Here is a 27608-nt window from a genome sequence, read left to right on the forward strand (position 1 = left end):
CAATACAGTGAGGAAAGACATGGGGAACAGAAATGGAGGCTGAGTCCTTAGAACAGACAGAGAGAGCTACCTTACACAGAAGCACATGGCCAAATCTCTCTAAGGACGAAACCCCCTCCTCTGTGGAGAGTTCAAGCCTCACCCACTGATGCAGCCACCCTACACGTGGGTGAGACACTTCCCCGGGTTTCGGATGAGGCTTAAGTCTTAAGTCCTGGGCTGAAAGAAGCGTTTCCTAAACGAGCTGGACATGCCTTTCCCACAGCCCCTTCTTGGCAGTTCTGAGCAACATAAACATTAAGAGCTTTTAGTCTGAAAGCAACTAGCTGCAAAGATCTCATGTTTTGTTTTGGGGTTTTTTTTTCCATTTTTTTTAAACGGAAGTTTAATTTGTGCGTTTGAAAAATTAAAATAATTGCCTCCCTGGGGTTGTGCGTACTTATATGAAGGTCACAGGACTAGCAGCCGCAAAACTCCATAAGGCTGCGCATAAGAGCTGTCGCTTAGCCTGCTGTCGTGGGTGTGACGGAAGTTCCCTGTCAGCCAGGCTCAGAGTAGCCCTCCTCCGCTGGCGGCCCTAGCTTGGGAAGGATGAAGCGCAGGCTTCTGGCAGCTGGACCCCAAGTTGAGGCAGCCACGGGTGGTGACCACAAGACGTCTAGATCCCGGGAGGCACAACGCAGGGTCCCGGAGCGAGCGCTCACTCCCGCCGAAGTTTTGGAGAGCCGCTGCGGTGGTCCGGGGACCGCAGGTGCCTCGGACAAAATCTCGAGATTGCCCAGAGAGAGGCCTGTTACTGCGATCGCTACGAGCCGGCTCCCTGCCCTGACGGATGTCCGACCCTTGGGAATTCCCGGCCTTGGTGCCCCCCGCCCCCCAAGTTCGCAGAAGGGCAGCCTACTAGGCTGCGGAAGCCCGCGGTGTGGCGGCCCAGCGATGCGCAGACAGAGCTCTCTGGCCGCAGCCTAGGTCGGTCTGGGACCGTCCCGCTCCCGGAGGGGCAGGGACAACAGGAGGGGTAGCTGCGGCGGCCCGGTCCCCTCCTCCTCTCCCGCGCCCGCCCTCCCTTCCTCGTCCTGCAGCCAATTAGGCGGCCCCCTTGGGCGGGAGGCGTGGGGCGCTGCATAAAGGCGCGGAGCTGTCACCCGGAGCAGGCTGCGCACCGCCCAGGCCGAGCTGGTGCGTCGGGGACACGGACTAGGGAGTGCGAACCAGTCATGGCCACCACCAACGGGGCTGTGGAAAACGGACAGCCGGATGGAAAACCGCCTGCCTTGCCGCGCCCCATCCGCAACTTGGAGGTCAAGTTCACCAAGGTGAGGAGGGTGCGCTGTCGGACTCGACGGCCTGGGACTCCCGCGCCGAGCAGCCTGGTAGGGAGAGTGGGTACCAAGATCCAACCGTGCTGGGAGTCCGCAGGGAGCTGCCCACACCTGAGCAGAGTCTCTGGTGGGGGCCGGCTCCTTGGAAACTGCACTTTTTTGAGGGGCACCTCAGAATGGAAACCTGCACTTCTGGCTGGACGATCTAAGCCTCAAAGCCAGAAGAGGAGCAGGAGCGATGCAGTGAGTGCAGCGCCCAAGGTGTGGGAGTTGCAGCCTACAGAGCCCCCCCCCACAAGTGTCCGGGCCACCGCCCACTTTGAGTGCTGGTGCTTTTGGTGAATGAGCATAGGGTGACTTCTTGGTAGAGGGCTTTCTGGGCTGAAGGACCTGGGTTAGGGGGCGGGGAGGGGGGCGGCTAGAGATACCTGAGCACTCCAGGATGAGTTTGAGGCACACCAGGAACTGCAACTGGGAAGTAGGTCTTCCTGGGCAATGAGAGAAGGGTCCGGTACCCCGTCCGTCCTTCCATCCGTCCTGTCCGTTGTGTTCAGCCTGATCCCAGCTTACCAGGAGAGCAGGGGAGGAAAGATGGACGGACATCATTGAGGAGTACTCCTCAAGGCCTCTCGATCTGGGCACAGGGAAGGAGCTGCGGGTTGAACAAGGCCATTGGCAGGCCTAGTGGTGTTTGCCCTTTCCTGGGAGGCTGGAACTGGCATAGTGGTGAGCTCACCTGCCCAGAGCTTCAGGGACAATGATGTCTGGTAACAGAGAAGGCTCAGAGAGGAAGAACAAGTCTAAATTCAGAGATGCGCTGCTCTGACTGTTAGGTGTACTGGCGGATGTCTGAGGGACCGCAGTGCTCCATAGGCTTCAGGTCTGGAAACCTCAACCCCTCTTATTTTCCTGTCTTGTCCACCGAGCTCAACTCCGGCTGACACGATGCTAAGAAGCCGCCTTCATGGGTTTTTATTTTCAAAAGTAGCAATTATCCCTCTTGAATAAGTTTAATCAAAAGGTGAAAGTGGCAGGTCACTACGTGTGGGCTTCAGATTCTGATCTGTTGGTACTTAGTCCCCCCGAAGTCGGCCAGGCCGACATATAAATTGCATGACATTTACATGAACTGTTTTCTCAAGGAAGGCTCTGTAATCAAGAGAGGCACAGCCCTGGGAGGGCTGAAAGTTTTTTAAAATGTAGTTTCCTCGATCATGTCAGCTTCAGAGGGAGAATTTCAACATCAGGGCTGGGAAAGGAGCAAAGAATGGCTTCATTTTTCAGATCTCATTGCGACGATCCTCTCGCTCTGGCGGTGGCTGTTCTGTTTTGTTTTTTACAGTTCTGTAAAAAAAACACAAAAAACAAAAAACAAAAAACAAAAAACAACAAAAACACCACAGCAGCCAGAAAGTGAACAGGATTAGGATTTTACGGAATCCTCCCACAATTGTCTGGCTACAAAGCAGGAAAAGTTTGCCTCTTTTTAGGCGATTTCCTGGGACACTTTAAAGATGCAGCCTTTATGGTGAGGATGCTGGGAGATTGTCAGAGGAGTAGTTGGTTCTGACAGAGCCCTCTCCCCTTTGAGGGTTGAAGGTCTGGGGGTGTCTGGCGGAGACTGTGGAACACCGTAAGATGCAGGGGACTGAGAGCTGCCACCCTCGGCCCCAGGGATGTTCCAGGAGATACTAGCTCCAGCTGCCTGGCGCCCAGCTACACCTTTCATCCCCTTACTAGTTCCCACCTGCTCCCTCTGGGCTTCCTGTGCACCTCTGCAGAGACCCCTCAGAACAATGAAAAAAGGCCAAGGTGAGTCTTGTACCATCAGGGTGTCCTGGGCTAAGGATAGAAGCCAAAGATGTGGAAGAGCAGAATCGAGACCTGGGACAAGCAGTGGGCTGTGAGGCCTGTGAGCCAGCAGAGGTGCGCAGTTTCCCTGACTCACTGTGCTCCTGCAGCACGGAGAACTGGATGGAGCCCAGGCAATGGCAGGGCGGTTTACCAGCTTCCAGAAGGATGACTTTATCAAAGCTCCTTCATTTGTTCTCAAACCTGTACACTGGGTTCAGGGCCATGAGGAAAGGGAGGGTCCTGAGGGGTTCCCCATACTGATCCTAGAGGTGGCAGCCTCTTCCATGTTAGGGACTTCTCTATCAAGTCTCTCCCAGTAGGAGAGGTTCTCTTTCAAGGTTTCCAATTCACCAAAATACAAAATGTTGCCATCCCTCTTATGAGAAATAAAATTCCCCCAAATCTCCTGAAAACGTAGTCACTTTGAGTTTAGCTGAGTCTGGTAGAAGTTACTGGAAAGAGTGCCAGCAGGGTTCTCTAGTGTGACCACCACCTTCACCTCCATCTAGAACACCTCCCAGGGACTTCAGTAATAAAATATGAATTCTGTCTGCATCTCATGGTATCTTTAACCTTACACCTCAGTAATGTCCCATTCCTGCTGGTTCACAAGTTGATGAAGATGGTTTCTTTCTAGACCTGTCAGCTAGTATATTGTGATTCGCAACAATTCAGCCGGCATCCTTGGTGGGCCGTGCCTGTGACTGTTTCGTCGGTTTTGTTTATAAGTTGCTTTAGTGGAAAGAAAACTGGCAGCGGGAACCACTTACAAGATCCTACTTACTGGTCAAATAACAAAAACAGCTTTGCTCAGTGAGAAACAAACGTTGTGAGGGAGAAATACACCCAGCCAGTCTGCAGTTTTCACTTGAGGCTTGCAAGGTCAATGTCATGGACAACTGAGTAATACACACACACACACACACACACACACACACACACACACACACACGCACGCACACACACACACACACACGCACACACACATGCACACACACATATATACATGGACACACACATATACACATATATACACATACATACACACATATATACACATACACACATGCACATACACACATACATATACACGGATGCACACATATATATATTACACATATATATAGTTTTTAAAGAGTGTGCCTAGAGATGATGTGTATGTAGCAGACATCCGATCACTGCAATCTGCCTCCATTCCCTGCTATTTAGACTCTGTTTTACCACCTTCTCATTTTCCCTCCCCCTTGGAATTGATACCAGGAAGGGCCTAGAATCAGCAATTTTCACTGACAGTCTCTATTATCTAACCGACGAAATTTCATCTTCCTTCAAATGGGCCTGCTCCTGGCTTCACTCTCCCCTGCCCACTGACTTAACTCCTTCTCTGCTTATTAATTTCTTGCTGGTGCCGAGTAATTACTTGCCGCATGGCAAAAGTGAACTCTTGGATTTGGTTTCAGCTGGAAGAATAAACCTGTAATTGTAGCCAGGCCTCTTCCCTGCATGCTTCCCTGGGGGCCTGGCCTCCCAGGGAAGGTTCAGGCTGAGCTTCCAGAAGTTGGATGGGTATGTCCTACTGCATCTTCCCCCTTAGCTCCAAGCTCCTAGTGAGGGTCTGGGGCAGGCACTGCTCACCGCCCTAGCCAAAGCCTGGCCTGTGTTTGAGGTTCACTCCAGAGGTAGCCTGGGGTGGTTTCTTTCTGATAAGCTTCAAAGCATACAGAAGAGAGCCTGAAGCAATGGTAACCAGCCACACACTCCTCTGTCTCTCTGTGTCTCTGTCCCTCTCTTCTCTCTTCTCTCTCTCTCTCTCTCTCTCTCTCTCTCTCTCTCTCTCTCTCTCTCTCTCTCTCTCTCTCTCCTCTCTCTTCTCTGTCTGTCTGTCTGTCTGTCTGTCTGTCTGTCTGTCTCTCTCTCTCTCTCTCTCACACACACACACACACACATCTACTCTCATCAGGGAATCCAGGGAATCCTTGTGTTTTAAACAAATCAACTTCAGTCACTGAAACTAGCTCTACAGTGATTCAATTATTAATATCATTTTACTAACTTGCATAAAGTTATGTGATATGTTTTGGGCTGTCCTGATGGCTGCTCTGGTAGCTAGCTGTCCTAGTGGCTGCTCTGGTAGCTACCCTGGTGGCTGTCCTGGTGGCTGTCCTGATGGCTGCTCTGGTAGCTAGCTGTCCTAGTGGCTGCTCTGGTAGCTACCCTGGTGGCTGTCCTGGCAGCTGTCCTGGTGGCTGACAGGTCTTCTCTGCCATCAGAGCATGCTTTGTGTGTTAGCTCTCCTCTGTTTCTGGTTCCATCCAAAAACCACTTCTTTGGGGTTTTGTTTTTTAAATTTCATGTGCATTGATGTTTTGCCTGTCTGTATGTATATGTGTGAGGGTGTAGGATTCCCAAGAACTGCAGTTACAGACAGTTGTGAGCTGTGATGTAGGTGCTGGGAATTGAACCCAGGTCCCCTGGAAGAGTAGCCAGCGCTCATTTACACCTCTCCAGGCCCGCAAAACCACACATTTTAGCACCATCTTTTAAAGTTGATTAGAGATTAGAACACAGTCTTAACGAGTAGAATCCATCTCGGTACACTGATTCGATAAATTCCTTTCAAATATTCTATTTTCAGCTGTGTTTTGGATAACTGAGGCTTCTATAAAATAATCTTTTTGTGAGTTACTTATTTCTGGATATAAATTATAGTTTACTATATCACTTAAAGTAATCTAAAATGATTTTAACCCAGATACTTAACTTGGTGTTCCAGTGCAGGCTTTGTAAAAGGCCCCGGGGAAGTAGACATTGTGAGGGGTGCAGAGATAATGCCACCGTGTGGCTTGAGGAAGCCTAAGGATTTATGGGAAGATCTCAAATAAACTTAGGACCTGGGGGTCTTACTTGAAAGGAGGAAGTGTGCATAGCTTACAGCTTTTTGGGACCCGGCAGACTGTATGCTGATTTATACACAAACCTGCCCAACCTTTTCCTAAAGCCTACAAATACACAAGCTTGAACGTGCACAGTCTTTCTTACCATTTAATGCAGCTATTACTTGGCAAATCCATGCTATTGCTACAAACAAAGATATGATTTAAAAAAAAATAACTCTAAAGAACTTTAAATTAATTCTGCTCCCAGTTGGTTGCTTTATATAATTCTGTGTTCTGTTCCCCACTCCAGGGCTCATCTATAAGACATCCAGGGGAGGGGGTCGGGGAAGAAGTCAGGCGAGACGTTACCTAAGACCCTTAGCATGTTGGGATTGTATGATTTTGATTTAAGCCTAATTTGTTACACTTCCTCTCCCGGTTAGATATTTATCAACAACGACTGGCACGAATCCAAGAGTGGAAGAAAGTTTGCCACATATAACCCTTCAACACTAGAGAAAATATGTGAGGTGGAAGAAGGAGATAAGGTGGGTCTTCCCCCTCCCCCTTTTCTAAGTAATTCAATTAGAGAGTAATGGAGCACAGGGAAGCTGTATGGCTTGGCTGTAAAACATGTGGGCCCACCTCCAGGTAGGGCCAGGGCAACCACAGCAGCCGGTCGGTATGTGCAGCGCAGTCACAGCCTAGCGTGGGATCAGTTACAGATGGTCCTCTACAAAGAGTCGAGTCTTTGATGGATGTTTCTCCATCTCTGAGGATGACCTCAGCTGTCTTCATCACACAGCTAAAGGGAAGGTTTTTATCAATTATTTCAACCTGTAAGCATTAAAGAATCTTTCCAGAAGGCATTTCCTGCTGGTGTGTTTCACCAAAAGTAGCGTTCTGGCAGGAGACACTTAAAAGGGGGTGGGGGCTGAAGGGTGGGGAGGACGCTCCCAAATGATCCCGGGAGTAGTGATGATGTCACGTGACTGCTCAGTTTCGGGGCTAGTGGAAACTCACATGGTCCGGTGAGGCTGTAGTCTGCATAGACCTTTTGCCTGGTGTAAGATCTCCTTTATCACATGGGCATGAAGGAACTTCTACATGCACCCTTTGTGCATGTCAAAGCCATCAATAGAAGGGCCCCTGATGATAGCAGCCTCCTACAGAGGGAAGGAAAATGTGGCTCTCTGCTTAACCACTGAAGTGCTGGGTGGACTGCCTGCCTGCCTGTCTGCCTGCCTGCCTCCATCTTTCCTTTCTCCTTTCTTCCCTCCCTCCCTTCATCTCTTCATCCCTTCCTCCCTCTCTTCCTCTTTTCCTTCTTACTTTCATTCCTCCCTTCATTCCTCCATTCCTTCATTTCTTCCTCCCTTCTTCTCACTCCTTTTCCTTCCTTCTCCTCTCTTCCTTCCTCCTCCCTTCCTCTTTTCCTCCCTCCCTTCATCTCTTCAACCCTTCCTCCCTCTCTTCCTTCATACCTCTCTTTCTCCCTTCCTCCTTTCCTCTCTTCCTTCCCTTCTTTCTCCCTTCCTCCTGTCCTCTCTTCATCCCTCCCTTCCTCCCTCTCTTCTTCTCTTCCTTCCTCCCTCCCTCCTTCCCTTGCTCCCTCCCTTCCTTCCTTTCTTCCTTCATTTCTCCCTTCATTTCTTCCTCCTTCCTCTCTCTCCTTTTCCTCTCTTCCTTCCTCATTCCTCCCTTCTGTTCCCATCCCCTCCCCTCACCCTTTCTTTTCCCTTCCTCCATTCCTCCCCTCCCCCAACTCCAATTCTGAGATGGCATCTTGCTTTATTTCCCAGACTAGTGGAAAACTCCTCGGCTCTGGGATCTTCCTAGGACTACAGATAGGAGACATATTTGTTTTCTCTTTGGTGTTACAGGTCAACCCTGGGGCCTTTTGCATGTGGGGTAAACACTCAGCTCCTTGTTGCTTGAGATGGTTCTCGCTATTTAACCCAGGCTGGCCTTGAACACTTGATCTTCCTGCCTCCACCTCCCACGTCAAGTGCTGAGGTCACAGATGTATACAGTCACCACTGCTAGACAGATGTTTGTTGTTTTTCATTTGAAACAGTATTTCTCTGGGTAGCCCTGGCTGTCCTAGAACTCGCTTTGTAGACCAGGCTGACCTTGAACTCACAGAGATCTGCCTGCTTCTGCTTCCTGAGCCCTGGGATTAAAGGTGTGCATCACCACTACCCTGCCAGATTTCTGCCAGATAATCTGTGCATTGGTGAGGCCAAGCGGGTAGAATAAAGGTGAAGAAGACTGGAGTTTCCTTCCACAACTGCCATTTTTTTTTCTACGTGCACAGGACACAGTGGCTCGCCTGCACAGACTGCATAGATCCTGCTCCCTGTGGTTCTTTAGACTGAAAAGCAACGAAATGAGGGGGAGCTGGGGAAGAGCTGGGTGGGCCTGGCAAAGGGGGCAGGCGGCCCATAAATCTCTGGCAAGTGCTGGCTCTTCCCATCACCTGAAGGAGTGCTTGGCTCTGTGCACCCAGAGACAGAGGCTGCCCTGGCCTCCACTCAGAAGCCGGAACAAGAACCACGCTGTCCAGCATTGGAGATGGTCTTGGCAGAGGCCTCTCCTTGACTGGAGTACAGCATCAGTTACCTGCCACATCACCCCAGGGAGACACTCTGCACCAAGCCTGTCTGTCTGTCTATCAGCAGCCAGCTCCTTAGAGCCCATTCCCCTGAAAGGAGGAGAGGTGACTCTCCTCCGCATAGCTCACACTCTGTCCTTTTAAAAGATAAAGGGCAGAGGCAAGGCTCAGTTGCAGGAAGCTTGTCCAGCACATGCTAGGCTCCAGTTCAAGTCTGAGCTTAAAAAAATATACCACAAAGCCCTGTGGCTGTCACCCTTCCTTAAGTGCAACACGTAGTGTAGGTAGGGACCTGGTGGTCTCTGTGTGCGTTGTAATGAAGCTGACACATGGAGAATCTTTCTTAAAGTTTTAAGTTTTATTTTACTTATTAGCATGTATATAGCATGTCTGTGACTTGGCGACACTTTCTGTGTTCACCAGGAGGTCAGAGGACAACTTTTGGGAATCGTCCCTTTCTTTCCATTATGGATTCTGGGGACTGAATTTGGATCACCTAGCGTTCACAGCAAGCACTTCGCTGGCTGAGCCATCATCTCTCTGGCCTGGGAAATCTTTTAGTCTTGAATCATCAAGAAAAATATTTGAGGTGAACAACTGTATAAAACATTAATACTTAGCCCATACAGAAAAACTAAAACCAACTTACCATATAAAGAAAAAAAAATCACTTGAAAGCCCCCAAGTCATCCAGGGAATTTAAAAAACGTGTTGCTTTGAAGCTCTGGGCTGCCCCCTCTTTTCTGGGTTCCACGGCAAGACGCTGTTGTGTTGTGTGCCCTCAGACTGCGGTTGCATGAAAAGCGACACATTCTCTCTGTTGTTTTGCCTTGCAGCCCGATGTGGACAAGGCTGTGGAGGCCGCTCAAGCTGCCTTCCAGCGGGGATCCCCATGGCGCCGGCTGGATGCCCTGAGCAGAGGCCAGTTGCTGCATCAGCTGGCTGACCTTGTAGAAAGGGACCGTGCGATCCTGGCTGTAAGTACGGGCACTGGGCAAGTATTGGGGGGAACTGTCCTCACTGCCCTTGTCACTGAGGGATCTGTCCCCGTGGGATGCAGCTGGAAACACTTGAGGTGTTTGTTTTGTGTGGCTATGGGTCTGTTTGGTGTTTGGGTGTGGGTAGCAGGTGTCCCTGCCTCAAGACTTCCTCCTTATCATATTGAAGTCAGGCGTCCTCCACTGCAGATCAGCCTCTCGGTCTAGCTGTGTCAAGGAAAGGATTTGCCTCCGTGGTTTCCAGACTAGAGACATTCACAACCAGTCCCCAGAGGCTGGGCTCGCCTGACCTTACCTGGACATTTATGGAGTAGCTGTTTTCTGCTTCCCGTTAACTTCCTTGCAGACATAATTCTAACCTTGTCATAGTTCTGTTAGTCTCCCCTTACCTGGGGTTTCAGTCATTTGGAATCACCTCAGCTGAAAAACACTACATGGAAAATCCGAGAAATAAGCAATCGGCCTTGCATCCCCGTGAACTGTTATAATTTATAATTTAGTAGCTACTTCTTCTCATCTCTTATGGTGATTTGCAAGCTAAGCCTTTCTGTGGAAATTCAGTATAGGAAAAAAATGCAATATGAATTTAAGGGTTAGGTGCTACCTGCAGATTTCAGTCATCAAAGTATAGGTGCTGGGAAGATGTGAGGGCACAAATGACATTGTTTCCAGAAAAATCAAAGTCCTTGCACTATCCGAATGCATCCCTGTATCGTCCCAGAACAGAACAGCGGTGAACACACGCAGAATGGTGCTGGGGATGAGATTTGGTTAGAGAAGATGCACAGCATGAAGGGCCTAGGCTCAAATTCCACCTTTGCCACTTACTAATTACACGCTAGTTTCTTAGCTGCCTGAGATGTGTTTCTTCAGTCAAATGTCACAGATAATGATACCAAGTGCTGTTTGAAAAAGAGCCATTTAAAGTCATCAGAGTCCCCAGCATACAGTAAGCGCCAAAGAGGAGATAGCTATTAGAAAGAATAGCTATTAGACTGATGCTACATGAGACCCAGGCTCTGACCCAAGCTGCCCCGCCCCCCTGCTGGCCAGTGTCTTTTAGAGATCTTAGCCTCTCTGCTAGGAAAGAGGAACAGGAAAGCAATACAGCCTACCCATGGGTGTACACAAAGGCTGCACGGCTGGGAAGGCATTGAGAAGCTGGAAGTCTGTGGGTTAATAAGATTCAGCCCTCCTTTGGTCCTGAGGCAGATGACCAGAAGACATTACGGGGTCACAGGAAGTCTTTTGTTTTGAAATGTTTTAGTCAGTATTCTTTGTGTGGTGCGGGGCGCATCGTGTGGGTGTGCACATGCCACAGTGTCTGTGTAGAGGTCAGAGGACAACTTTCAGGAGTAGCTTCTCTTATTTTACCATATCCATCCCAGGGTTCCAACTCAGGTTCTCAGGTCTCGGTGGCAAGCACCTGCACTGGAATGTAGATCACCAGCCCCACGGGGAGTCTTGAAACCATCACGACCTTCACTCTAGCTGATGTACAATTCAATTTCCTGGTTAAAATTTTGTTTCAAACCTTGAGGCCCAGTTTGTAGGTAGGGACATCACCTTTTTGGTCTTTGATTCAAAAAAATTAGGAAAGGGTTTTTGGTTTTGTTTTTTGGTTGGTTGGCTGGTTTTGGTTTTCTGATGTTGAAAATCAGGAGAATAGCCACCCTTTTAAAGAACACAATCAGCCAGGACCCTTGAGTTGCTTTGGTCCTGAGCTTGTGGACTCCTGGGGGCTAGGGGAGCTCTCCTTGAGAGGGGTGTGCAGATACCTTGAGCTCTGTCTCCTTCTCCCGGTGCTAGGCCTTGTATTCGCAAGGATGAATCTAAGTGAGAGTGGCTTCCTCCCAGGGTAAAAGCTCCAGAGAGCCTCTGGTTTCTTCCTGCACTGAAAACCAGCCGCACTGTTCAAGCTGCCAAACTGGCTTTTTCAAAAACATTTCTGTTTTCCCCTGCATGAGCTCATCGGTCTGCAATGAGTACTAATAGCAGGCTGAAGAGGATGTGCCCTGGGTAACCCTCCCCGCCCTGTCCTCAAGTGTCAGCGACATCCATGACAGTGCGTGGCCACCTTTCTCTCCTGCCCCACTGCCCTGGCACTATAGCATGTTCATAGCAGACAGAAGCAGGTGGGGGGATGGGGCCACCACCCAGCGCACCACTCCTGCCACTACAACCTGGTTGCCCACAAGAAATAAGATCCAGCTCTTGGCCCCAACATTAAAGGGCCCCGAGAATGACTGGGAAATATGGCTTTGAAAACTCTAACCACATCATAGGAGGGCGCCCCTCGCTCTCCACCTTGATATGGTTTCCTGCATTTTTGAGTAGCAAAATGCTTTATTCTGTGATATTCTCATGCCGGCTCAGTGGTTTGATGGAACTGGGTGTTTATTCTGTGTTCAAAGTTTGGAAACAGATGTTGGGGCCACCATGGTTCATGACTTTTCTAGTTCTGTTGAGGAACCTAGGCCCAAGCTCTGGCCCTCTGGGTGCTCATTGCCGTGGGTGCCACACAAGGCTCCTCCTTGATAGGAGGTTAACCTTTGAGTTTGGGTGCCATTTCTGGACCCTCATTTGCAGCCCGGGCACACTGGCATTTGGGGCAGCCACACTAGCAGCTAATTGTCCTGTAGCATCTGAACACTAAGGCACACTAAGTTTTCAGAAGGTTGCATTTTTCTCTTCATATGCTAAAGAAACTAACGCTGGGAGTGGGAGGTGGCCGCACGTCTGAATCCCAGCAGTAAGACAACCACCAGCTCCAGTCTGGGGCTGACACTTCATTTCTCAAGCTCGGGCCTCTACCTGAACTCCAATCTCCTCCTCCACCACTCTTCTCTTCCTCCTCCTCCTCTCCCTCCTCCTCTTCCTCCTCCTCCACATCCTCCACATCCTCCTCCTCTTCCACATTCTCCTCCTCCACCAATCTTCCTCTTCCTCCTTCTCTCCCTCCTCCTTTTCCTCCTCCTCCTCTTCCACATTCTCCTCCTCCACCACTCCTCCTCCTCCTCCACATTCTCCTCCTCCACCAATCTTCCTCTTCCTCTCCCTCCTCCTCTCCCTTCTCCTCTTCCTCCTCCTCCACATCCTCCTCCTCTTCCACATTCTCCTCCTCCACCACTCTTCCTCTCCCTCCTCCTCCTCCACCTCTTCTTCTCTCCTTTTTTTTTTCTTTTCTGCATGTGGAGATGGCTACCTCTCCTAGTTAGAGTTTCTATTGCTGTAATAAAACACGACAGCCAAAAGCAACTTCAGAAGGAAAGGGCTTGTTTCAGCTTAGAACTTTCAGGTCCTACTCCATCACTCAGGGAAATCAGGGCAGGAACTCAAGGCAAGAAGTAGAAACCATGGAAGCGTGGTGTTGACTGGCTTGCTCAACTTTCTGTCTTACACCTTTCAGGACTACCTGTCCAGGCTTGGCACTGCCCATAGTGCGCTGTGGACCCTCCTTAATTAATCAAAACATGCTCCCATAGACTTGTGTACAGACCAATCTCTGAGGGCACTTTCTCCCCAAATGACTCTAGCTCCTGTCAGATTGACCGAACCAGTAGTCAGAACATGTGAGTATAGATGTGCATGCTCAGGTCATGTGTGTGTGTGTGTGTGTTTAGGTCAGAGGTCAACATCATATGTTGTTCCACAGGAGTCACACACTTCGTCTTTTTGTTTTTTTTGTTTTTTGTTTTTGAAACAATTTCAGATTGGCTTAAGGCTCACTAATTAGGCAAGGCTTGCTGACTAGTGAGCTCCAGGGATCTGTCTCTGCCTTCTTCATGCAGGAATTACAAGAGTGTGCCACCATTACCTGGCTTTTCTCAAATGTGGGTTCTGGGGATTGAACGCAGGTCCTCATGCTTGCGTGGTAAGCACTTACCAACTGAGCTTTCTCCTTAGCTGCCCCTCCCATTTAAAGAACTTTCAGTCTAGCATAAATTTATTGTGAACTGGGCTTTGTTTGTACTCATTCTTTACAAGCAACCCAGAAAATTCAAGTTACTGCTCTACTAAGCAATCTTGCCTAAATTAATGATTTCAATCTGTAGGCAATGCTTATTGGATGCTTTCCACGGACCTGACTTGTAGGCTCTGGACTTACAGCATGTATTATCTCATTTCAAAGTCAGGAAGTTGAGGCCCAGAAAAATAAATAAATAAATAAATAAATAAATAAATAACCACCTTGTCCAAGGCTACCAAACCTGAGGTAGAAATCCAGGAAGGGAAGCGGATGGATGCCGTGTCCCAGATTTACCCACAATGCTCCATCTTGCCTTATCACAGAAAAGAGCAAGAATAGACAGATCCCTAGCTTCATGCACGTGGGGGCTGTCTAGAGCCGGGGGTCTTTGGACATTGCTGCAAGTATAGGCTTCTCCTCAGAAAAATGAAAGTGGACACAAATCCACAGAGGCCAAAGGTACAGGGTACTGGGTGTCATGCTGGTCTCCAAGTGGTTGACGTTCAGGGCAAGCCTCAGACCCTCAGACCCAGCCAATTTCTGTCACTCTTTAGCAAGTCTGAGTCTCTCCTCCTTAGGAAGAATGAGGGTCACCAAGCACCCATCCAGTGCGTAAGGGAAAGCTGGTCTGTCTACCAGTTAGCATCTGGACAATAGCACTTCAGGAAGCTACTTATCTGAGTGTTGTGTTCCCCGATTGCTTTAGTTCACACACCAGCCCCAAGAGGGTGAAACTGATAATATCTTCCTTTTACAGCACAGGAAACTGAGGTAGAAGACATCTGAGGGCTCAGCCAGCATCAACCAGAAGTGACGATTCCCATGGCTAGGGAGATGGTTCAGTCAACAGAGTGTTTGCAGCATGAGCATAAAGACCTGAGCTTGGATCCTTGGCACCACATAAAAAGCTAGGCATGGCAGGAGGTAGCTGTAAACCCCACAGCTAAGGAGATGGAGATAGGAGGATCCCGGGGCTCGCTGGCTAGTGAAATCGGTGCACTCCGGGCTCAAAGAGAGACCTTGTCTCAAAAAAGTAAGGTGATGAGGAGCTGAGACGTTCCCAAGTACATACACACCCATACGCATGTGTGTCCACACACTCACGGATATGTCCATACAAACATGCCACACACAAAGGCTGCGGTTGTTTCTGTTGATTGTCTCTGAACTAGATGTCAGATGGAAGAATCCTGACTATTTCAAGTCTTCCAAATGCCCAGGGACAGCCACTTGACAGGTGAGAACTAGGATCCTGGGAAGTTAAGGCTGGCTGGTGTTCAGCCACAGCGAGTCACTGGGCCTTGCTAGCCTTAGTAACTGAACCCTTATCAGTATCTTCCAATGGGAACAGAGGCAACCAGCATCCAGTAAGACACAGGCGAGTGTCTTGGGAGTATAGCCCTGGGTTGGAATGAGGAGGCACCTCCCTTCCTGTCTCTAGCATCATCTAGCTCCATAAAGATTTCAGCAGGAATTCAGCCCTAGGCAATGTGACGAGCACAGACTTTCTGTGAGGCCAGATAAGTGGATGTTTCAGCACAGTGCTCCATAGGGCTGCTTGTGTGAAGGACAAAGGGGCTTCTTTCACCCAGGCTAGAAATAGAAAAGAATCCCAACATTGAGCAGCGGCACCCAAGCATAGTCCGGCTAGCTTGCCCTCCCTCGTCTGTTTCCACATCCGGCCAGCAGCCTGCTTGGGAAGCCTTGCAGTGTTGTGCTGGTGGCCTGACACCCCTGAGCTCCATGGTTCTTTCCAGTGCCACCCTGACCAGCTCAGCTGAGAAGGAAAATCCAGAGTCTTCCCTTTCCGTTTTGTAAAAAAAAAAAAAAAAAAAAAAGCCATCCTCTTGCCAGCCAAATTTCTGGAAGCTCCCTAGGGGTGCACGAATTCATGTGTCTGGATGGTACATTGGAGACTGTTGCACTCTGGATGGAAGAACAAATGCCAGGGCAGATGGCACACAGCGCATGTTCAAATGAGCATCGGTGGAGACAGTGCCCATGTTCACCAGCCCCCCACTCCCCGCTTCAGGCACCAGGCAATAAAGGGGGAGGGGTCAGTCCTTGCCCATAGCGGGCAGGTCCATTTCAATGTAGAGGCAGGTTTTCTGAAGTGGTGTGGAAAGACTGAGGTCTAGAGAGCTATGCTCTGTGCTTGTGCTGTCTCCTGCACTACTTAACAACCGGAGGAGGAAGAAAAAGCTATGTCTACAAAAGATGCTGCCTTGTTCCTGCAGACTCTGGAGACCATGGACACCGGCAAGCCATTCCTTCATGCCTTTTTCGTCGACCTGGAAGGCTGTATTAAGACCTTCAGATATTTTGCCGGGTGGGCAGACAAAATCCAGGGCAGGACCATCCCCACAGGTGAGCCTGCACAGACTCCAGCCTTGCTTGGGTCTACTGGGGGCCCTGTCTTCTCCTCCCCCCTTGATCTTTCCTCTGCAGTGCGACTGTCCCATGGGCCCTGTCCCCACATGGACCACAATGATTCTTCTTCAAGGGCACTCAATTCATGTTTTGAACTTGAGCCCAAACCACTTCTTTGTGTTACAGATAAGAGAGATCTGGGACTCTTGAAGGCTTCTCTATTTATTTCTTTTAATTTGACCCAGTGAAATTCTTTTTTTGTTTGTGGGGTTTTTGTTGTTGTTGATGATGGTGTTGTGCTTTTGTTGTTGTTTTTGTTTGAAGACAAGGTCTTTCTATTAGCTCCAGTTTGTCCTCGAACTTGCTATGTAGACCAGACTGGCTTTGAACTCCCAGAGATCCACCTGCCTCTGCTTCCCAAGGCTGGGATTAAAGGCATGTGCCACCACACCTGGATCCATGTGGACTTCTTAACCACGATTGTACTCTTCCCCTATGCCACCTCTTTTCCAGATGACAACGTTGTGTGCTTCACCAGGCATGAGCCCATCGGGGTGTGTGGGGCCATTACACCAGTGAGTAAGAAAGTGTTCCTTCACAGATTGTTTCTGCTCACAGCAGCAGCCCCTGGCTGGGGACAGGCAGTGGGCCCAGGGCTTGACGCCTGAGGGCTCCTAAGATAGTTCAGGGTGTTCGGTAGGAGGCACAGTGGATTCCAGCTGAGTGGTCTGAGTGCTGCTTCTCTGGGACAGAGTCTCTTAATTGGGCCTGGGACACAGGAATGTTTGGTCACCCAAGAAGTGGGCTTTGCAAACAGTAAGACCTGCCTGGACAAAGACATGGATCAGTGGCCCTCCTCGGACAGAAACAGAGGAAGGCTGGCAAGTAGGAACTCAGGCTAGGATAAGCACACCTGGGAGATAGCAGGTTTCATTCCTGCAGCCTGGGACACTAAGGAGCTGAGCCCTGCAAAGGTTGAGGAACTTGGCCCTGCCTATCTGGGAAGCCCTGGGCCACTTCCACAGCAGCTGAATGAATGAGGACTGAGGAGACAAGGGAAATGTCACTCCTTTGGCAAGCATTTTGGAGAGAATAAGAAGACACAGAGGGTAGACCTCTTGTCCATTAGCATCCTCCAGGATCAGCCGAGCAAGCACTAGACTACGGCAGTCCTGCATACTCCAATGCTACCCTTCAAAGCCCAATCCAGGCCATACAAAGGAAGCATCCACAGAAGTGGCTAGGCCCTGGGATGCGGGCACAGTGGACCTAAGCCTCAAGGCCCCTTTCTTGTTCTCTGGCACAGTGGAACTTCCCCCTGCTGATGCTGGCCTGGAAACTGGCTCCTGCCCTGTGCTGTGGGAACACCGTGGTCCTGAAGCCAGCTGAGCAGACCCCTCTCACCGCTCTGTACCTGGCCTCTCTCATCAAAGAGGTAAGGAGTCTGACGAGGAAACAGCATGTATTCTGGATAGATCCACACACCCAGGAGCTAGGCATTATCGAAAGCAGTGACAGCAGCCAGCCACCAGCTCACTATGCAGAAGGAAGGGCATGACTGGTTAGCTTAGTGACTGTGCACATGCGAGTTGATCTAGAAGCTGCTATTCCTCACCACGGACCTCATAAGAACCCGCCTCTCTCATTAAGGCATAAACCAGTAGTTAGCTCTCTGTGTTTTATCTAGAGCATTGCAAGAGGGGGCCAAAAAACGAGATCTCCAAACCCCATGGGTCCTGGGCTTAGTGGCCATGGGAGGTGGGCAGGGTGGCCTTGCTAGCTAGCTAGGTAGTTAGTTGCAGCTGTGTGCAGGTCCCCAGGAGCCTTTCCACTGTCTTCCCCACCCCAAGGGAGCCACAACTCAGGGAAGCAGTGGCCTAGAGGGACACCTGCCAGACACACCTGGCAACATATTTCAGCCGTTCCATCATCGGCTCACATGTAGTGAAGATTGAAAGAACAGGAAGAAAGATGAGCTGGAAGAAAGGCGGCCATTTCACTCCCAGCTGGACTGAGGCAGCGGGGTGGGATACCGGTTGAGGGAGGCTGGGGCTGCTGTAACCAGCCAGGACACACCTTCCTCTCACTGACCACACATGCTTTCATGCAAAAGAGACGCTAGGCTCTAAAATCACAGCTGTTACAGAATAATGCCCAGGAAACTTAAGAGTCAAACACTGTACCCTCAACTGACATTTTAAAAATAAAGTCTTAGACAAGACCCTGTGCTGGGAATGGCACACCTCATTAGGTTGGTCTTGTTAACAGGGAGGTCTCCTGTGTGTGCATAGCCTGAGTGTGAGTATGGGAATATCAGCAGTCCCTTGCCTCAGCAAGTGCCAATCCTGGATGAGCCCAGTGGGGCCAACAAGGAGAAGGATGTAGCTGTAATGGAGTAATTCACTCTACTCTCTCTGGCGGCTACCAGCCCCAATTTTCTAGACTCTCTCGTGTGCGCGATACACACACACACACACAGAGAGAGAGAGAGAGAGAGAGAGAGAGAGAGCCTTATATTTAATATGCCTTAAATGGCTGGGCATTTCCAAACCTCCCCATGACTAACACACCTTCCCATTTGATATTCCTGAATTATTTCTTTTTTTTTCTTTTTTTTTAAAGATTTATTTACTTTATGTATATGAGTACACACTGTAGTTGTACAGATGGTTGTGAGCCTTCATGTGATTGTTGGTAATTGAACTTAGGACCTCTGCTTGCTCTGGCCAACCCCACTTGCTCCGGCCTAAGATTTATTTATTAGTATAAGTTCACTGTAGCTGTCTTCAAACGCACCAGAAGAGGGTATCAGATCTCATTATGGGTGGTTGTGAGCCACCATGTGGTTGCTGGGATTTGAACTCAGTACCTTTGGAAGAGCAGTCGGTGCTCTTACCCACTGAACCATCTCACCATCCCCTGAATTATTTCTTACTAAAACCTATATTCCATCCTGGTCGCCCTGAACCCAGGCCTACAGCCCTACCAGGGCCATGATTCTGACTCTTACTTGTTAGCAGTCTCCCTGTCTTGCACTTCACAGGCCTGATCTTTCTGCTTCCCAGTGTGAGGGCTCTAAATCCTTCCTCTTCCCTTGGTTTCCTTGCCTGGGAAATCTAAAGTCCCACCTCTGTCTCCCTGCCCTGCCATTTATTTATTAGTTAGAACCAGCTGTGGACCGGGACCCTCAGTGTCTCCCACTCAGGATTCTTGTGCAATTTGGGAACCCATAATGCAAGCATGAAGCCAAACTCACAACAGAAGGATTTCCCATTTTACCTGGGCAGAGTACGATCTGACATTGGCTTGGCAAGGGCATAGGTGTGTGTCTGAAGAGGGGGTGATCAAGATATCTCTTCTTCCTTCAACACACACACACACACACACACACACACACACACACTCTCTCCCCAACACATCCCCACCCCCCACCCCAAACACACACACTGGCAGTCTTATCCAGGACGGCCACTGCCACCTAGTGGTATCCTTGAGCCTTTGCTTCGGGACCTGCTAGGATGATAGACTCTTCCTGGGTGTGATCAATTCTCTCACATGCCTTCACCCGCAGCCAGCACAGAGGATTAGAAAAACAGCAGTGGGGTGGGGCTGCTGCAGCTGATGTGGGTGCATCCTGGCCAGCTTGTCACCCAGCTGCCCTCTGAGGATGCTGCTTTGCTTGGGGACTTTACAGGGCTACAACTCTTGGCCACTTGCATCTAGGTTTGTAGTAGGTGCTGTCTGCCTGATCCTTTGATGCCGTTTTTGTCCCTCCCAGGTCGGGTTCCCTCCGGGTGTGGTGAACATTGTACCAGGCTTCGGGCCCACTGTGGGAGCAGCGATTTCCTCCCATCCGCAGATCAACAAGATAGCCTTCACCGGCTCCACAGAGGTAAGCCCTATCTGTGAGCTGCTGGCAGAGACAACAACTGCTCCATTATTTGAGACCCACCGACGTTTCCTTGAGAAGCTCAAATACTATTTGCTTCCCTTTTTCTAAACCTATTCGCAAACTATTAGAAAAATTTTCCAGTTCCCAAACTAAATAAATAGCTAATAGAGTTTGGAAGCCTTAGGGGAAAAAAAATAACTGAGAGATAAGATAAAATAAAAATGTAAAAGATCCATATAATAAACAACATCATTAAAACCAAGAGATGATAAATAAGCTGGGAGAAAACCAGTTGTACAGCATGTAGCTCTCCAAATGTTTATATATCCTTCATATGTGAAGAGTACCGACAAATCAATTAAAAAAAAAAAAGAAGACAAGCAAAATGCTACCTACCCCAGCCCTGCCATCCCTTTTGGCAGCCAGGGTGAGCATCCTTAGAGAGTCCAGTAAGAATTAGACTCTGGCCTACAACCATCATTCCCTTGCATGGTATTAAACAGGTCCTGGCAATGTGGACACAGTTCTCCAGCTTAAAGTCTCCCAGGTCTTTCCCAGTTCTGAGGTTCTTGGTACCTGGCTAAACTTGTTGACAGGATGAGTCAGGAGGCACACTAGGCCAGCCCTGCATCCAACTGAGTACTCAGGTCCAAGAGAGACCCTGTCAGGGTATGTGGGAGGGTGGTCCTGTGGCACTCCCTCAGCTACCGATTCCCACTCCTCCTCCCAAGGTGGGCTCGGTCTTTAAAGGGTTCTAGAGAACATGTCATATGTCATCTTTGGTGTTTCCCTGGCTTGACAGTCCTCTCAAACCAGCACCACCTCCATATCGGGCTGGCAGAGTCTCAGCTGTGACTAGTAGGAGTGCCAGGTCACCCAGCATGGTGCTCCGCTGCAGTGGTCAGCCTGGTAAACCAAAGCTGGGTAACAGTATGATGCATCATGCCTGGGGTGCATCACTGAGGCAGGTGACCAGGGTGCCCAAAGCGTGCCTGCACACGTTCACCACATCTAAGAGTTGACAGAGCCTAATTGTTGCCCTGAAGGTTGGAAAGCTGGTCAGAGAAGCCGCCTCCCGGAGCAACCTGAAGAGGGTCACACTGGAGCTAGGAGGCAAGAACCCGTGCATCGTGTGTGCAGATGCTGACTGTGAGTCACTGGGGCTATGCATCTCTCCTCGCCTCCTGGTGTGCATTCAGGACCCATACACATACACAATGGGATGCTTTCCTCATGAGGCCTGCCATTGTCCCCTACAGGCCCAAGCCTGTAGAGGGCAGAACATTGCTGAGCTGTGCAAGTATGTGGCTTACGGGTACTGCAGGGTCTGCACCTGAAGGCTAAGTTCACCTTCCTGCCCCTAAGGAGATAGAAGAGGCTGTGGGGAGTCTGTACACAGGGTCTAGTCTCTCCTACAAGGCCCCTTCTGGGCTAGGGAAGGAGGAGGCAGGCTCCCCACGCTGGGCGTCCAGTTTTCTATTTTCAAGCCACTGAGGCTGCAGTCTTCTTGGGCTCTTGAAAGAGTTGAAGTGTTTCTTTCTTCTTTGTCTTGGGCCTGACACACCAGCTGACACACCAGAGGACAGCCTTGCTGACCCTTCAAAACACAAAACAAAAACATGCTCTGGGTGTCACTCCTGTGTGGCTCTTCCCTGGCACACAGCTGGGTGCAACTTGTGCCTTGCCAGAGCTGGGTGATGCAGTATTAAAGTGTGTGTATGTTATTGTTGGTGCTTGTGTCCAGAAGGGGGCAGGAAGGACCATGGTGAGCATTCATCCTCTGATCACTGGGTCACCTACCAAAAGGTGTGGCTCCTCGAGACCTGAGAGCACCCATGCCTTAGAGAACAGCCTCCCCACTGTCCCCTCGTGCCAGAAATCCCTGCCGCAGAGAACAAAGGCTTTCATTCCACGCTCAGATAAGACTGGAATGGCACGTAGCCCTGAGAAATGATAACACGGATACCACTTGTCACTAAGAGGTGAAGGACCGGTTCCTTTCCCTAAAGCTGACTTTCAGTGGGAGAGAAGAGTGAGGAAGAACTCTTCTTCCCAGAGAGGCTGTGGAGAGGAACTGCCCACCTCTGGTCTGAGCAATGCTGCTCCCAGAGTCACTGGAACAGTTTTGTATTAAGCCCTCCTGTGACTCACACTTAGGGTCCCAATCCCCCTTCCCAAAGAGCCAGTCCTGTTTTGTGTTGCCCCACCTGCTGTCCCTACACTGATGAGGGGAACCCTATGTAGGGGCTGGTTTTCCAAGGGTCATGAAAACAGAGCCTGCTCCCCCTTTTCCTTTGGCCTCCTCCTCCAGGGAGTGCCATTCTCCCAAATTAAATCCTGACATAATGTTCAGGGTGACATGCAATACTTTGCCACTTCACTCATCCTTCCTGGTTCCCACCAGGGACCAGAAAATTAACTGATGTCTTCAGGAGGGGCCACGCTAACCTGGCCCCTGGCCCAGATGCAGGGGTGGGGTGCAGGGAGGTCTGAGATCCTTGTGAGACTGTCCTGGTCCAACCCTGCTGAGATACAGTCCCTCTAGGGACAGGAAAGCTGGGGTGGGGAGTTCTATGGACAGTTAAACTGGAAAGTGCTCTCACTGGACACTCATTAGCATATTAAAGGCACCAAGAGAGCCCGAGTCTCCAGACTTTCTTAACTCAGACTTGGTGAATCTAAAAATCCTTCTCCCCATCCTCTCCTTTGGGAAGCGCCAAGAAAGAAAAATTAGTTTCTGAAATGCAGTCATCTGGGCCCTGTTTTCTTGTGGGGGTAATTAGAGTTGCAGCTGTCAGGCCTGTTGTAACAACTTAATCGCTTCCTCTTGCCTCCCCCGACCCACCCCCAGTGGACTTGGCCGTCGAGTGTGCTCACCAGGGAGTGTTCTTCAACCAAGGCCAGTGCTGTACAGCGGCCTCCAGGGTGTTTGTGGAAGAGCAGGTCTACGGGGAGTTTGTGAGGAGGAGTGTGGAGTTCGCCAAGAAGAGGCCGGTTGGAGACCCCTTCGATGCCAAAACGGAGCAGGGGCCTCAGGTAACCCACCAACAGACGGTGTCCCCACGTGTGGTGCTTCTGCGGGGACTGAGCTAGGCAGAAGCATGGTCACAGACAGGATTCCCCCTCCAAGGAAAAGAACTGGCTTGTGCTGTCCACTCAAAGCTTTTCTTTAGAAGCTGATAGAAAGAACAGTTTCTGAGAGGAAATGGAGCGGTATCCTCGTGGAATCAGGGAGGACCCAGTGCATCCGGGGCACGAGGCTATCTGCAGTAGCCATATCGGGAAGCCTTCACAGCCTTCTTGATATGGTGACCTTCAAAGCGGGGGGGATAGAGAGAGTTCCCTGAACCCTGCCGAAGAGGGAGACAGTCAGGGCGATGACTGATAAGCTTGACTCAAGGGCCTGCAAGGCCACATGCATTATTGCATGAAGTAACCCGAGGGTGAAGAGACTCTAGGGATTGGGCTGTATCCTGGGCAGTGGGAACAGGTTTCTGCAAGCCTGGTTTGGGAATGGGAATAGCTCCAACCAGGAAGTTTGTAAAGCACACGCACATCTCCACTGCAGTAGAGAATGGTGGCAACTCTGTTTTTGTCAGACTCCTGCTTAGCCCTCAGGTTTCCAGTCATATCCATGACTTACTCCCTGCTGTCTATCCCAGAGGCACACTGAATTGGCACCAAATGTTTACACAGGATATTTTTGAGCCCAAAGGAGGCTCTGTGTTGTTTGTTCCAGCCCTTAGTTTTCTCATCTGGGAAATGGGAGTAAATGGAAGTTACAGCATCACCAGGAAGAACTCAGCAAAGGCAGATGCCCCGACTGGCAACCCTCTGACCTAGAAGATGCACATCCCCACGTGATTTCAGGGCATCCTTGTCAGTTTTGCTTAACTATTCTGTGTGGATGCTGGCTGGACAAGAAATGGAGGAGGATTTTCTGGCCAAGGCGACACCAACCTTGACTGCAGCCCATGTGCTCTGTGGCTCTGGTGTCACATGTCCCTGGTGGGGAAGCTGTGTGCATTCCTCATGCCCAGCCTCAACCACAAACTCTACAGTCCTGTCACAGGGTAGCCCATGGTCTCTGTGCACACATGACCACAAACCAGTACTGAATCCACAAATTGTAGCATTGAGCTGGAATAGGTGGGAAACATTTTCTCCTGACAGTTCTCTCCTTTTCTTCTCAAATCTCTGGTGTGACATTTCCGTGGTGTGGGTCAGGGAGGGGCTCTCTGTCCATCCCACCCGGGCTCTCTGTGCACAGTCCCTGTGGAACTCACTTACATTGTCTAACCGGACACTAGTTAGGATCCTGTGAATGTTCTTACCCCTCCCCCTCTCCACAGACCTGTAAGGTTTTACTCTGCAAGGCTGTCCAGCTGCCTAAACGCTCTTGTGTGTCTCAGGCCTGTGGAAGAGCTTGCTGACCTAGGGGCTGGGGACTGGAGTCTGCTTGCTGGAACATTCCATCATCTTTTGGGTTAACTTGGCAGCCGAGCAAGGAAGCCACCTGGCCTGCTTGGGATCCGGAGGCGTCCTCTGCAGAGGTCCTGTGGGGGCCATCTTTTCTCACTTCTGGTGCTGTGCCCTGCCCTGTCATTTCCCTTCCTGCCAGATCTTCCTTCCTGTACTGTAGGCACCAGCTGACATTTCACGGATGGCTATTAGATTTAAACAACGTGTTTATGAGGACTCATCGGGGGGAGTGGAGCATGGGTGTGTAGGGGTTCTGACAGGGACCCACGCTGCCTGCAGAACAGATGGGGTCTGCCGGTAGAACTTAGTTCCAGCCAGCCAAGACCTGAGGCCTGATGAAGTTCCGCCAATGAGCTATGTTGGCCCCCTAGGAGGAGAGAGGGGTTTGGTTACATAAGGACTCCCCCCTCCCACATTTAAAAAATGTTTTTAAGTGACATTTATTTATTTAGTTTGTATGTGTATACATTTGTGTATGGGAGGAGGGATGCACACAGCAAGGATCTGGAGGCCAGAAGCCACCTACTTCTCCTGTGTGGATCTTTGCTAGGCCCAGGATTCAGCTCCAGTTGTCAGTCTTGACAACCAGCACCGTTATTCGCTAAGCGTCTTGCCAGCCCATCTGGAACTTTTGAACCAAGATGTGGTTCACCCAGAGAAAGGTGGAGAAGGCTGGGAACAGAACGTGTTTGGGTTTCTGTCATTACTTTTTGTGGGTATGCAAGCATATTGCTCTAGACCCTAACCATGTACAAAGGACTGCAGTGAAGGGGTTCACTATCTCCACTCCCACCCATCCTCCCCTCTCCCCTCATCAGGGCTCCTGTATGGCCTTTATTCCTGGAGTTCCCCTCCAGGATTTCCTTGCAAATGTGATTATGTGCTTGGATTTCCTCCCCATCTCTGTGTGCAAGAGATCATGTTGGCTTCACTATTTGATTCTTTATTGTTTCTTAGGAAGAATCTCAAAGAACTTTCTGGGCCCGAAATGGGTTTATTTACTTTTTTTGCTCTTTTTCTGTCTGTGGGTATTTGTGTTTGCATGCATGTGTGTTTGTTCAGGTGTGTGTGCAGCCACGTGCACATATGTGTGCACATATATTGTATGTTTGTATGGAGGCCGGGGTCAAGGTCAGGTTCTTCCTCGGTTGATATCCACCCTATTCTTTCAGACAGGATCTGTCACTGAACCTGGAGTGCGCTGAGTGGGTGAGACTAGCCGACCAGCAAGCCTCGGGGAGCATTTGTCTCCACTTTCCCAGTGCTGGGATTATAGGTGTGGGTCACTATGTCCAGTTCCTCTGCCCCCGCCCCCATGGATGCCAGAGAGCCCAAGTCCTCACGTTTTACTCACTGAGCCATTTCTCTATCCCTGGGTTTTGTTTTTTCCCATTTAATGTTTCTGGAATTTAACCCAGCCTCCTATCTGGATGTCTCGGTAACCTTTGTTGCTTAAATTCTGTCTCTCTCAGCCTGGGACGGAAGGAGCGGTCGGTCAACCCAGTCACAATAGGAACATGTGTATTTGAGGAAGAAGACAGGAAGATCGTCTTCCCTGTTGAGCCATCCCCAGAAGGGGTGGCCTTTTGATATCTGGGTGTTAATAGTTAATAATAGTTGGGGGACCAGATAAGGGTCCCCCAACTGGGTGTTAATCTGTGGTGTGTGGCCTAGGGCACCTTCTAGCCAAGGAGAGAGCAGAAGGTGGAACTTTGCTGATCAGCAGTACCCAGACCCTACTGTGAGGCTCAGTCCACTGTTCCCAGGGGTTTTGAGTCCCTGCTCCCTCCTCTGCACCATGATAGGATAATTCCAATGAGAGCCTACCCTCATCTGCGGTGCGCAGTAAGCAGGGCAGAGTTGTCAGGCAAATGCACCACCACTAGACTTGAATTTCGGACAAACTGAAGACACCTTAGCTTAAGTATATCCTGAATAGCTGTTTGGCATATCCTAAAAGCCACTGTGTGTTGTGTTTCTGATAGTTACGTTGAGCTGGGCATCCCGTGTTTACTTGTTAAATCCAGTAATGGAAGCAGAATGCTGAGACTTGAGAGGATGCAATCATTCCCGAATCTGCTTCACCCTAAACCTTACCTCACAGCATGAGGAGGGGAACCAGACTTGAGTAAGGCCTCAGGATGGAGGTGAGGATGGACGGCCTCCCTGTGGCCCTGGTGTTCCAAAGGGTGTGTTTGTGCAGGAGAGGACTCTCCACCCACAAGGCTCTCTGCTCTCTGATCTAGGACTTGGACAAGGACACAGAACAGAGAAGGACCTGCTGACAGTGCTGAGGGCCATTGAAAACACGAGACCACAGTCCCCTCCTGGAAGAACGTAGTTATAATTCCCTTCTGTGTCTTGCAGATCGACCAAAAGCAGTTTGACAAAATCCTCGAGCTGATTGAGAGTGGGAAGAAGGAAGGGGCCAAGCTAGAATGTGGGGGGTCAGCCATGGAGGACAGAGGGCTGTTCATCAAACCCACGGTCTTCTCAGATGTTACGGACAACATGAGGATTGCCAAAGAGGAGGTAGGCATGGCTACAGCCAAAACAGAGGCCCCGGGAGTCCTCCAAAGAATTCTAAGGCTCCAGGTCTCTCAGAAGGATTCACAGGGCACACAGTCTCATTGCTGGGTGGCTCTGCTGTCGCCTGGGGTTCTGGTGCTTTTGGCAAACCCCAAAGCCTGCAGCAGCTACAGTTACCCCAGTCCTGTTTTCATCCTTGCTTATGGTCACTGGGTAGCCGCAGCCCAGTTTCTTCTGCACAGTTACACGCACAGCCCAGCTCTGACATCTCTGAGACTTTCGGGTATGAAGAGGCACCAAACTATGGATTCAGGAACAGTGGCCACTTCCACTCCTTAGACCGTTCTTAAACAAGTATCCCTGTGAGGCCTAGCTATAATTCTCATTGATTTTTCTGCCACATTTGTTCTTGAGAATGACGGGGATTAAGCAGACCCCCATGAAGGTGTAAATCTCCCTTTGCCTCGTACTTCCTTTGTTAGGCACAAGGCAGCTGTTCCTGCACAGAAGGAGTAAGAAGGGCCCAGTCCAGCAGTTTTTCAACCTGTGGATCAAACCCTCACTAGGGGCAGGGAGGAGGAGGGAGTCAAACGACACTGAGACCCTCTGAAAGCAGATATTTACATTATGATTCATAACAGTAGCAAAATTGCAGCTATGACGTAGCAACGAAAACAGTTTTATGGTTGGGGGTCGCCATA

General features: G+C 50.0%; 1 protein-coding gene across 1 annotated transcript in view; it reads left to right on the forward strand.

Moving 5' to 3' along the window:
- Positions 1–1081: 1081 nt before the first annotated feature.
- The window catches only part of Aldh1a3 (aldehyde dehydrogenase 1 family member A3), a 34842-nt gene continuing 8315 nt past the window's right edge, over positions 1082–27608 (forward strand). Inside the window, exons 1-10 of the mRNA XM_021166690.3 lie at positions 1082–1316; positions 6496–6600; positions 9503–9643; positions 15872–16001; positions 16518–16579; positions 17311–17439; positions 19783–19896; positions 20943–21045; positions 22748–22932; positions 26746–26910. Coding sequence (XP_021022349.1) covers positions 1218–1316; positions 6496–6600; positions 9503–9643; positions 15872–16001; positions 16518–16579; positions 17311–17439; positions 19783–19896; positions 20943–21045; positions 22748–22932; positions 26746–26910 — 1233 coding nt within the window. The 5' untranslated portion in view covers positions 1082–1217. The remainder of the gene's footprint in view (positions 1317–6495; positions 6601–9502; positions 9644–15871; positions 16002–16517; positions 16580–17310; positions 17440–19782; positions 19897–20942; positions 21046–22747; positions 22933–26745; positions 26911–27608) is intronic.

The sequence above is a fragment of the Mus caroli genome, unplaced genomic scaffold (genome assembly GCF_978045245.1).
Source record: "Mus caroli unplaced genomic scaffold, Mus_caroli_1 scaffold_8, whole genome shotgun sequence".
NCBI classification, from domain to species: Eukaryota; Metazoa; Chordata; class Mammalia; order Rodentia; family Muridae; genus Mus; species Mus caroli.